We start from the raw sequence: 12,279 nt of genomic DNA, 5'->3' as shown, positions 1-12,279 counted from the left end.
CAGGACCCTTCAGGTTTCTGCCTGTGCCAAGAGGGGAAAGCCAGTTGTCAGGAGTGCCTACACACCAGAGAGCAGAGGTAAGACCAACTCTTCTGTGCCAAATGACCCGACTGGAGGCTCCACGTCACACAACCCCAGGAACACTCTGTTCCCAGAACGAGCTGAAAGTAAACAGGTCTACAGGACTGCTGACACACAGGCCTACAGGAGGGTCAAGCCACTGTCAGCGACAGCAAGACAAGCTAACACCAGACACAATGTGATGGCAAAAGGCAAGATTAGGAACCTAAGAGACAGAAGCCAAGACTATTTGGCACCATCAGAGCCCAGTTCTCCCACCAAAGCAAATACTGGATATCCAAACACACCAGAAAAGCAAGATTTGGATTTAAAATCACATCTTATGATGATGATAGAGGACTTTTAAAAGGACAGAAATAAATTCCTTAAAGAAATACAGGACAACACAAGTAAACAAGTAGAAGCCCTTGAAAAGGAAACACAAAAGTCCCTTGAAGCACTACAGGAAAATACAACCAAACAGGAAAAGGAATGGAAAATTCAGGATTTAAAAATGGAAATAGAAACAATAAAGAAATCACAAGAAGAAGGATGACCAAAATGTGGATGCTTCACTCCTTCTTAGAAGTGGGGACAAAAATATCCGTAGGAGGGGATATGAAGGCAAAGTTTAGAACAGAGAATGAAGGAATGGCCATTCAGAGCCTGCCCCACATGTGACCCATATATATACAGCCCCCAAAACTAGATAAGATTGATGAAGCTAAGAAGTGCATGTTGACAGGAACTCAATATAGATCTCTCCTGAGAAACACAGCCAGAGCATGTCAAATACAGAGGACAATGCTAGCAGCAAAAGACTGAACTGAGAACAGAACCCATGTTGGAGGAATTAGAGAAAGGATTGAAAGAGTCGATGGGGCTTGCAACCCCATAAGACCAACAATGCCAACCAACCAGAATTTCCAGGGACTAAACCACCACCCAAAGACTATACATGGACTGACCCATGACTCCAACTACTTATGTAGCAGAGGATGGCCTTGTTGGTCACCAATGGAAGGAGAAGCCCTTGGTCCTGCCAAGGTTGTACTCCCCAGTCCTTTCTGTGATTCCTTCAACGGGAGTCCCGTTCTCAGTTCAGTGGTTTGCTGCTGGCATTCGCCTCTTTATTTGCTGTATTCTGGCTGTGTCTCTCAGGAGAGATCTACATCCGGTTCCTTTCAGCCTGCACTTCTTTGCTTCATCCATCTTGTCTAATTGGGTGGTTGTATATGTATGGGCCACATGTGGGGCAGGCTCTGAATGGGTGTTCCTTCTGTGTCTGTTTTAATCTTTGCCTCCCTATTCCCTGCCAAGGGTATTCTTGTTCCCCTTTTAAAGAAGGAGTGAAGCATTCGCATTTTGGTCATCCCTCTTGAGTTTCATGTGTTCTGTGCATGTAGGGTAATTCAGGCATTTGGGCTAATAGCCACTTATCAATGAGTGCATACCATGTGTGTTTTTCTGTGATTGGGTTATCTCACTCAGGATATTTTCCAGTTCTACCATTTGCCTACGAATTTCATAAAGTCATTGTTTTGATAGCTGAGTAATATTCCATTGTGTAGATGTACCACATTTCTTGTATCCATTCAGAGGAAGGACATCTGGGTTCTTTCCAGCATCTGGGTATTATAAATAAGGCTGCTATGAACATAGTGGAGCATGCGTCTTTGTTATATGTTGGAGCATCTTTTGGGTATATGCCCAAGAGGTATAGCTGGATCCTCAGGCAGTTCAATGTCCAATTTTCTGAGGAACCTCCAGACTGATTTCCAGAATGGTTGTACCAGTCTGCAATCCCACCAACAATGGAGGAGTGTTCTCTTTCTCCACATCCTCGCCAGCATTTGCTGTCACCTGAGTTTTTTGATCTTAGCCATTCTCACTGGTGTGAGGTGAAATCTCAGGGTTGTTTTTTTATTTGCATTTCCTTATGACTGCTTTAATGGTTTCTTATTCTCCCAAGTGAATACTTTTGTTTCTTGGGTTTCAAAATTAAAAAACTGAGAATTTTACAGATTTATTGCTCACAATAAAAAGGAGAAAATAAAAATAGAAGACAAAAGAAATTGAATAAGACATGTGTGATGACTATTCCTTGTTATCAACTTGACTACATCTGGAATGAACTACAATCCAGAAATGATAGGCACATCTGTGATTCAGATCTTGAGGCATAGTGGCCATGAAAAGTTCAGGCCAAGGCAAGGTAGTCCATGCCTTTAATCCTAGGAGACAGAGGCAAGCAGAACTCTGAGTTCAAGACCAGCCTGGGACAGAGCAAGTTCCAAATTCAGGAATGGTGGTGCACATCATTAATCTGGACCATACCTTTGCTGGAGGCCTACATACATAAGAACAATGGGAAAAGGAAGTGTTTGTTCTTCTTTGCTTGCACTTTCTTGCCATCACATCTGTTGGAACCTACTTCTTCAGGATTCCAGCTTATACAGAAGACTACCTGAAGTGCCTTGTCTCACAGGACTGAGGAACTATGAGATTCTTCCCATTCATAGCTTCCCTTTGTTGGTTTAGTTGAACTGCAGACTGTAATTCCTTCTAATAATTCCCCTTAATCTATTGAGACATTCTATAAATTCTGCAATGATACCGAACCCTGACTAATAAAGCATGTGAAGATGGAAAGACCTCCTAGACTCAGCTTATAAAACTGTTATCATTGAAAGGGCTACATTAGTGAAAGTGATCTATGAATACAATCTTCATCAGAATTTTAATGTGTGTTTTCACAGAGATAGAAAAAATTCCTTAAAAACATACGAAAGCACAAAAAAAAAATCCAGAAACCACAAAGCAATACTGAATAAAATGATTAATCCTGGAGTTATCAAACTATTTTACTTCAAATTATACTTAGTCACAGTAACAAAAAATAGTATAATACTGTCACAATATCAGACGTGTAGACCAATGGACTAGAGTAGAAAGCCAAGAAATAAGCCTATGAAACTTCAGCTACCCAGGTTTTGAAAAAGTTGACAAAATAAAGATTCCAGTTCTTATTTATTACCAATTCTTTTATTTTCAGTTTCATTTTAATTTCCAAATCCCCATCCTAATAGGTAAAAGATGATATCCCATTATGCATTATAACACTAACCTTACTTTTTCATTCCTTATATGTATTATGTGTAAAAAAAAAAAAGCCTGAAAAATGACTCTTCAGTTAATAACTCCTTTTATTTTGAATCAAGCAAAGAAGATATGGCTCTCAGTTGAACTATTCTGTATTACACCCATAACATATTAGTAACCCAGCACGTGTCTTAGTACAGTTCACAATCAATATAAGTGTTATAGACTGTGGGAGACAAAGGATAGATTTGCGTGATAACTCTGGGAAAACCTCTTAAACAAAGATGGATGATAACTGTATTGTGAGAGAATGAAGAGATGTGAGAGGAGAATTGAGAGAGATGTTCCTAACAGTGGAAACTGGATTGCCCCTGATTAGTCACAGACACCAGCATAGCAACAGCCCAGTGTGCTCTGCTTTAACGAGGAATGAAGCACAGCTGGTATGAAGGCGGTACACGGCCAAAGGTATTGGCCATTGGAGTAGTGTCAATGTCCTTTGTATCAATGAAAGATTTCAGGTTAAAATTCTGTACAATGGTGGTCAGAAGCAAAAACAGCTCCATGCGAGCCAGGGCCTCTCCCACGCACATTCGCTTTCCTGAAAAACAAAAGCAACACAGAGGTTTCACCTTCTTACACTAGATTCCAAACTGTTATAAAGGTGGATAGTGAAGTTTGAATACTAAGTGGTAGATGAGTCAAATACTGGATGACTACCAGGGTTTTTAAACAGAGATGCATACAACCTTGGACACAAATGTTGTCTGTTTAATGTCTGGTTTAAGAGGCACCCTTCATTCATTAAATATTTACTATAAGTTTTATATCACAACTTTACTAACAATTCATACAACTACCCTTCGACCTTTCAAGTTGACATCAATCTTCTGGACACACATTCACTTCACTGCACTAGTAGCTGAAGGGGAAGTATTAGGGCAACTCAAAAACTATATTCCATTTGTGCTTATGGGAAAATAAACAGCCACAATATACCTTTACACTCAGAGTTTTACATAATTACCTGTCTATTATCATTGACTCCTTCACTTTAAATGCATCCCCTGCATCTGCCCTGTGAGAGAAGATTGAAATGGCAGTGGCCTGGACCTTCACATTTTCTTTTCTGTTTGACACTCAATACCAGGCTCAACCCTCCTCAGCTCCACTCATAGCTCCATTCCCCATTTTCCAGTGCTATAAAGCTTCAGATCCCAAGAATTTTCTCAGAAATGCTGTTCTGACACTTTCCTCAAAGACCACAATCTGTACCATTTCTTTTTGATCCTTCATAATCTCCTCAGATAGGAGACCTTGACTCCCAGGCTTCCTCACTATCCCTGCTTCCACAGAAACATAGGCCACTTAAACATTGTGCTGCATCATCTTTTGCCTCCCTCCCCAAATATGAGTTCATTAAAAGGAAGGGATCAGTCTGTCACATATGAGAAGGTACGATGTAGACCCCCATCAAAGTCATAAAAGCACATGGCAAAAATGAATGTGACTCTGTGTGTAGAGACTCAGCACACAGAGTGAAGCAGTGAGACTGAACATCCAAGGTGGGTGTTCATAACTAAAGGAAACTCTAGAGGCTCTGGGATCACTGCAGAGTTCCTTTCCACATGACCAAGCTCTCTCTCAGCCTTCACTCTTGTCAAGTTCTGACAGCAGAAAATGTCTGCTCCTATATTTTGTTCCTCGGTACAGTTTCCTGCCTTCTCTTCTTGTCTTATTTCTCTGCCCTGTCAGAGAAGTCCTATAGTCTGAAAGAGCAGGAGGTGAGTAACATCTCTTTGACCTCCCCAGAAACCCAATCTTGCCTCTCTCACAGCACTACTCCAATTGGATTACAGTGTCCTGTTGACTCACCAGCTCCCCTAACTCAGAATTAAGTCTCTTCAGAGACTAGTCTCTATTATATTCTTTAAAGCACTTGGGATCCCAGAGCTGTCTAAGAGTGGATTGAGATACTTTTCTCATGCAGCTGAGAAAAGTCTAAATGAGGGTCACTTTCAAGAGGAGCACTTAGGAAAGATAGAGGTATATGCAGAAGCAAAATTCGAATGGCCTATATTTTAGTTTTCTGAAGTCAAAAAATAGACTGGATATTCTCAAAACCCTAGTAATGTGGAGGAACAATGAGAATGTGTCACAATCAAGGAACATGTATGGGCATTGGAAGAATTGCTCCTGAGGTGGCACAAAGAGCAAAACCACCTGTCCCGGAGGACATGGTAAACAATCCATTTTATCTCAGAATTGTATCTTGTGGAATCGGGCCTAGTGGCACATGTTTGTGATTTCAAATACTCAGACAGATGGGGCAAGAATATTGAGTCCAGGGTCAGCCTAGACAACAGTGCCCAAAAATAGTTTACCTTGTACCTGAAGTAAAAATAGAAACAAACTTTATTTACCTGTTGAGAAAGGCATAAAGTAGTCACTCTTCTTAAAGTTCCCATTCTCATCCAGAAAATGGCCTGGGTCAAATACTTCTGGGTTGGGAAATTCTTTGTCATCATGTAGCACAGAAGTCAGTGATGTTACTAAGTCCGTGCCCTGAAAATAACAGATAGAAATATGTGCACCTGCACATAAAACTTTTGACCCAAAATTACCCTAAGAGAAATGCAGGAAGAGGAAATGGAGCAGAGACTGAGGGAATGGCCAACCAATAACCAGCCCAACTTGAGACCCATCCCATGGGCAAGCACCAGTCCCTGACACTGTTAATGACACTCAGTTTGTTTGCAGACAGGAGCTTAGCATGGCTGTCCTCTGAGAGGCTCCACACAGCAGCTGACTCAGAGGGATGCAGAGACCCACAGCCAAACAGTGGATGGAGAATGGAGACTCTTATGGAAGAGCTGGGCAAGAATTGCAGACCCAGAAGGAGATAAGAACTCTACAAACAGATTCAACTAACCTGGACCCTTGGGGCTCTCAGAGACTGAACCACTAACCAGATTATACATGGGCTGGAGCTAGACGCCCCCTACACACATGTGCAGATATGCAGCTTGGTCTTCATGTGGGTCCAGAACAACTGGAACAGGTGAAATCCCAAAAACTGTTACCCATACGTGGGATATGTTCTTCTAGCTGGGCTACTTTGTCAGGCCTCAGGGGAAGAGGCTGCCTAGCCTTACAGAGACTTGATGTGCCAGGGTAGGGGGAACAAACAGGGCATGGGGGGCAGCAAGAAGGATTGCGGCAAGAAGTGACAGAGAAGGGAACAGTGAGAAGGATGTAAAATGAATAAATTTTTAAAAAAAATAGTTCAACGAGTGGAAAGGCTCAAAGGTGGCTTAGCAGGGAAAGGCATGCAAGGCTGACAACCTGAGTCTGAGCCCCAGAACCCAGAAACCCAGAAGGTGGGAGGAGAGAACTGACTCCTGCAAGTGGGACTCTCTCCTCTCTCTCTCTCTCTCTCTCTCTCTCTCTCTCTCTCTCTCTCTCTCTCTCAGCCAATCAATAAATGTAATCTTAAAAATTAACAATGAAAGAAATGGGATGTTATCATGGCTGCTTTTCAACATTGTCTTAGAAATTCTCATTCACGGAAAAATACAAAAAAAGAACACTATAGGCGTTAAAGGGACAAGCTTACCTTGGGAATTATATAATTTCTGAATCTAACATTACAGGTAGCTGCATGGGGCACATTGTTGGGGATGAGGTTAATATATCTCTGGATTTCGTGCACCATCGCATCTGTGTAGGGCATGCGGGTCCTGTCCTGCATGCAGGGCCTCCTGTGTCTGCCAATGACGTGATCAATCTCTTCCTGGACTTTAGCTATTAGGACACAATTAAGAAATGGTACATTTGTTATAGTAATTCAAGTCTGTATTAAGTGTGATAAAAGTACCAGGCCACATGTACACTTAGAATTGGACAATTGTTTTAACACACAAATCCCCCCCCCAAGTTAGGCATTAAGATTGACGTGTGCAAACAGGTACATTATTGTACACAATATTCAACATGCAGAAATGATGAAATGTTTCAATATGTAAATGCTTTCATATGTGAATTCTAATCATTACTGTCTTACTGGAAAAAACACAAAACTGAGAATTAATTTCACATCTAATAATAGTGATATTTTAAAATCGTGGAGCTGGAAGGATATTTCTGTGGTTAAGAGCACTCACTGCTTGCTCCTCCAAAAGATCCAGATTTAATTCCTAGCACCCACAGGTGGCTCACAAATGTCTGTAACTCCAGTCCCAGAATTGATACCTTCTACTGGTCCCTGTGAACACCAGGCATGCACATGGTCCACAGACATACATGTAGGCAAAAATGTCCATATACATAACATAGATAATAAAGATTTTATAAATTAAATAGTAAATATCTGTATGTCTGTATTTGTGCATATGTGAAATTTAGTTTCCTATTTTTCGTCTTTACAGTTCCCAAAGGAATTCATTTTGAGATGTTTTAGAAGTTGTGTCTGTAGTTTCTGTTCCCATTCATAAATAATAACTACTTCTATTGTTTGATTGTACTACTTGTGGAAAGGTTTACAATAGAGAAGAATTACATTTCTATGACCACTTAACACAAAATATTGAAACTCACATACAAATACATGCTTACATACACACACACACACACACACACACACACACACACACAGAGAGAGAGAGAGAGAGAGAGAGAGAGAGAGAGAGAGAGAGAGAGAGAGAGAGAGAGAGAGAGACCCAGAGTATCAGAGTATTTTCATTGAATTCAGGGCTCTGGTGTTTTACTGACAAGCACAATAGCTTTATTTCTCTTATTCATTTTCTCTATTATCAAAATAGGTCTCATTTATATTTCACCATATATGTACAAATGACGTCTGGTGACCCAAAACACCAATATTAAAATTTCTTGCAGGCTATCTGAAGAAGACTGACTTTGTCTCAGAAATCTCAGAGTCATACCTGTGACCTCTGTGTGTTTCAGTAGGAGCAAGAGTCCATATCTCAGGGTAGTACTTGTGGTTTCTGATCCAGCTACAAATACATCACTTACAGTAGCCATCAAGCTTTCAATAGTAAACTCAGTATGGGGATTGTGTTTTTCCTGGAAATTTTTATTTCATTATTAGAGAGTGACCATACATATTAGGGAGTGACCAGTTTCAGCAATTTTCAAGTAACACGAGTTGGTTTACAATAAACTAATTTAGAATGTGAAGTGAATAGTAAAAATATTACAGCAAGTGCACAGTATCACACAGAATGTAAATTAACTAACTCATTCTTCATCTATGCCCTTATTTCTTCCTTGCATCAAAATTGAATTTCTCAGAGCATGTCATACCAATAACATAACAAACCCACTGGTCCTTCATTTTTTAAGATTTATTTATTTATTATGTATATAGTGTTCTGCCTGCATTTATGCCTGCAAGTCAGAAAGGGACACACGATCTCATTATGGATAGTTGTGAGCCACCACGTGGTTGCTTAGAATTTAAACTCAGGACCTCTGGAAGAACAGCCAGTGTTATATGCTAAGCCATCTCTCCAGTCCTCTTTCTTTCTTTCTTCCTTTCTTTCAAATCACATATGGCAATGGAAATGGTATACCTTGCTTGGAGAATGAGTAGTTTAATATCTGTACAATGGCTGGAGAGATGACTCCGCCATTAAAAACTCCTGTTGCTCTTCCACAGCACCAAGTTCTACTCCCAGAATCCATTTCTGGCAGCTCGCAACCACTATAATTCTAGCACCAAAGGACCTGACACCTCTGGGTCACTGACAAACACAACACCTCTGCATAATTTTATACTAATTAATAATAACAATACAACTTTAACATCAATATTAATACTCATATATTATTGAATGTAAACATGGAAAATGGGAGGTATATACCACTGTACCTAGACAGAGTTGGAAGTTTCTGGAGCGTGATACAAAGTTAAATAAGAGACTTCTGACTCTCCTTCTATATACTGATACAATAACATATGTATAAACCAATAACTGTAAATAATATATATATGTTTGTATATATGTGTTTATATATGCATGTATATAAATATATATTGATTTATATAAGTTGATGGAAGAATGGGTTTAGAGACTAGCACACTTGTAAACTAAGAATTTACCCATATTCATGCACAAAATGAAAAGTAAAGGTTAAAAATATATTGACCCAATAATGACAATCCAAAGATGCTATCAGAAATTTTTTTAAAAGCCTCAACATACAAAATTTTCTGAGTGAAAGAAGGACAAGGCCATAAGTGAAACACTATCTCAAAGGTTCCCAGTAAGTTGACTCTTAACTCAGTGACTCTAGGTCAGAGGGGGTTAAGCATGTATGTGGTTCTCTAAACCATGGGGATAATGGTTGCTATATACAATTATGAAAGTGCTAGTCACTGGAGAGACTATTTTAACATTGGAAAGTACGGGTAAGGAAGAAGACAAAGGGAACACTGCATATTCCTATTCTAGTGTAGATTATTACAGTAGTCTTGGCAAACAGATAGGCAGTTACTCAGAAAAGTAAAAATGAAATGAACATGACTCAGCCATTTCACTCGCCATTATACATCCAAAATAAAATTAAAATTGACAGAGATGCCTGCTTCTTCTGTTACATCCAACATTATCCATTGGGAGCAATCAATAAATTGGTAGAATTTTAAAATATGAGATAAATTAAAATGCAAGATGGTATGGCTGGAGTGATGGCTCAGTAGTTAAGAGCACTGGCTGCTCTTCCAGAGGTCCTGAGTTCAATTTCCAACAACCTCATGGTGGCTCATAACCATCTATAACTGTAGTTCCATGGGATCTGATGCCTCTTCTGATATGCAAAACACCAATGAACATACATACATACATAATTTAACATTTTAAAGATGGCTGAGAATAAGGCAGGATTAATGACATTGTCAGAATCTATATTCCCATAATGGAAACTACCATTAAGACAGTCTAAAGAAGGGATAGGGCTTGTAGCTGGTTCTTGAACTCCATTCTGATCTCAGATATCACTCTACTGAACTTGGTGATTCCCCCTGGGTAGCAAGAGCATTGCACTCTTGTTTTGTTTTAAACAAATTCTTAAATAAGTATAATTTCTTCATGCCCAGGCCTACATTTTCAGAGTACCTCAAAGACATTTTTACCTGATTATCTATCTGTTCAGAACGATTCTGGTTAGAGCAGCTAAGGTTCTTACCCTCCTCTGTATCACCACACACATTTGAGTCTCTCACCACTTCATAGTACATATCTTAAATTCTCACCCCTGATGCTTTACTCCTAATACTTAAAGGTTAGCAACAAGCCCAAGTCACTGGGGAAGCCTGACACATTAAGAACATGTTTATCATTCTTCTATATGATCAAGTCCATTTTTATGTTAATGTTTAATAGTTTGCATTTTTAAGTTGTTTATGTCTAACTCACCTGAAGCTTGTATTCCCTTTTCTCATATAACTTACTAAATAATTCTGATTTTGTACCAATTCAATTTTAAATCTTTTTTTTTCCGGAGCTGGGGACCTCAATTTTAAATCTTAAATGATGCTAGTCCAATTCATTTCCATAATAGGAAACTAAATTGTATACCAAGTGGTTCTTACCTGCAAGGTTGAATTTCCCCACTAAAAATAGAAACAATTGATGAAACACAAAATGCAAGCTGACAAATAACACTTTACCTGTTCCATTTTGATCAGAAAACAGTCAATGAAGTCCCGAGGATTGTCCATGTCCAGTGTTTCCTGATGTTCTTTTACTCGTCTCAAAATATAACTTTTTATTTCAGCAAAATTTTTAATTACTCTGTTATGGCTTCCTGGGAGATAATCGATGAAGGCAGGGAGAGCATTGCAAACCTTAAACATTTTTGATAATATGTTTATTAGGCTGAATGTGGTCATTCACATTTGCAATCTAGTTACACAAAAGGACTAGGCGAGTGAATTGCCAGAGCCTTTGAGTTTGAGAATAACTGGGTTAACATAGTCAAATGCCATATTAAAAAAGAGAGAGAGAGAGAGTACTGCTTGGGGGCCCATCCCCTCCTTTCAAATTCCACATTCTCTCTGGCCTATGCCTACCACCAGGGCACATCATTGGCTTGTCTGCTCCTCTGAAGATCCCACAGTCTGAACGCCTCTCAGGAGATCTCCTGTACCCAGGACAACAGGTAAGAAGCCTTCCCAAATAACTGCAGCAGCTGGAACACCTCAGGAACAGGAACAGACTCAAGATACATCCCCTCTGCTCAATCTTCACCTCTCTTCTGGCCTGTACTCTGAAGACCCTACAGTCTAGAGGCCTCCCAGGGCCACAGGTCTCCCAGGATACCTACAGCAAGCCAGGGACAAAGGAGGCAGGCTCTAGACAGAGACAACCAAGCCAGTTAACACCAGAGATAATCATATGGTGAGAGGCAAGCACAAGACCATAAGCAACAGAAGCCAGTATACTTTGACACCATCAGAACCCAGTTCTCCCACCACAACAAGCCCTAGATACACCAACACACTTGAAAACCAGGATGCTGACCTAAAATCCTGTTTCATGAAGATAATAGAGTCCCTTAAGGAGGATATAAATAACTAACTGAAGGAAATATAGGAAAACAGGTGAACACATAGAAGTCCTTAGAGGAAACAAATAAATCCCTTAAAGTAATACAGAAAAACACAATCAAAAAAGTGAGGGAATTGAGCAAAGTGGCCAAAGACCTAGAAATGGAAGTAGAAACAATAAAGAAAAGTCAAATAGAGGCAACCCTAGAAAAAGAAAACCTAGAAAAAAAGTCAGAAGCTACACATGTAAGCATCAACAACAAAACATAAGACATAGAAGAAAGAATTTCGGATGTAGAATATACCTTAGAAGATATTGACAATACAACAGTCCAAGAAAATACAAAACATTAAAAAAAAACTCCTAACCCAAAATATCCAGGAAATCCAGCAAACAATAAAAATGTCAAACCTAAGAATAATAGGAATATACAAGAGCAAAGATTCCTACCTCAACCAGGACCAGAAAATGTTTTCAACAAAATCATAGGATAAAACTTCCCCAACCTAAGAAAAGAAAGAGCAAAAAATGTACAAGAAGACTA

The 12,279-nt window shown here is 39.5% G+C and overlaps 1 protein-coding gene across 1 annotated transcript; it reads right to left on the bottom strand.

Moving 5' to 3' along the window:
- Positions 1-3,089: 3,089 nt before the first annotated feature.
- On the bottom strand, positions 3,090-11,056 carry LOC116893002 (cytochrome P450 2C55). Its single transcript, XM_032894963.1, has 5 exons — positions 10,856-11,056; positions 8,106-8,247; positions 6,779-6,966; positions 5,586-5,727; positions 3,090-3,763 (listed from the first exon to the last, which is right to left on the bottom strand). The coding sequence occupies exons 1-5, from the start codon at positions 11,039-11,041 to the stop codon at positions 3,582-3,584; spliced, it is 840 nt and encodes a 279-aa protein (XP_032750854.1). The 5' UTR covers positions 11,042-11,056; the 3' UTR covers positions 3,090-3,581.
- Between the last annotated feature and the right edge of the window lie 1,223 nt (positions 11,057-12,279).

Source organism: Rattus rattus, chromosome 2, assembly GCF_011064425.1.
Source record: "Rattus rattus isolate New Zealand chromosome 2, Rrattus_CSIRO_v1, whole genome shotgun sequence".
NCBI lineage: Eukaryota > Metazoa > Chordata > Mammalia > Rodentia > Muridae > Rattus > Rattus rattus.
The sequence above is the reverse complement of the archived record's forward strand: the minus strand, read 5'-3'. Positions and strand labels throughout refer to the sequence as shown.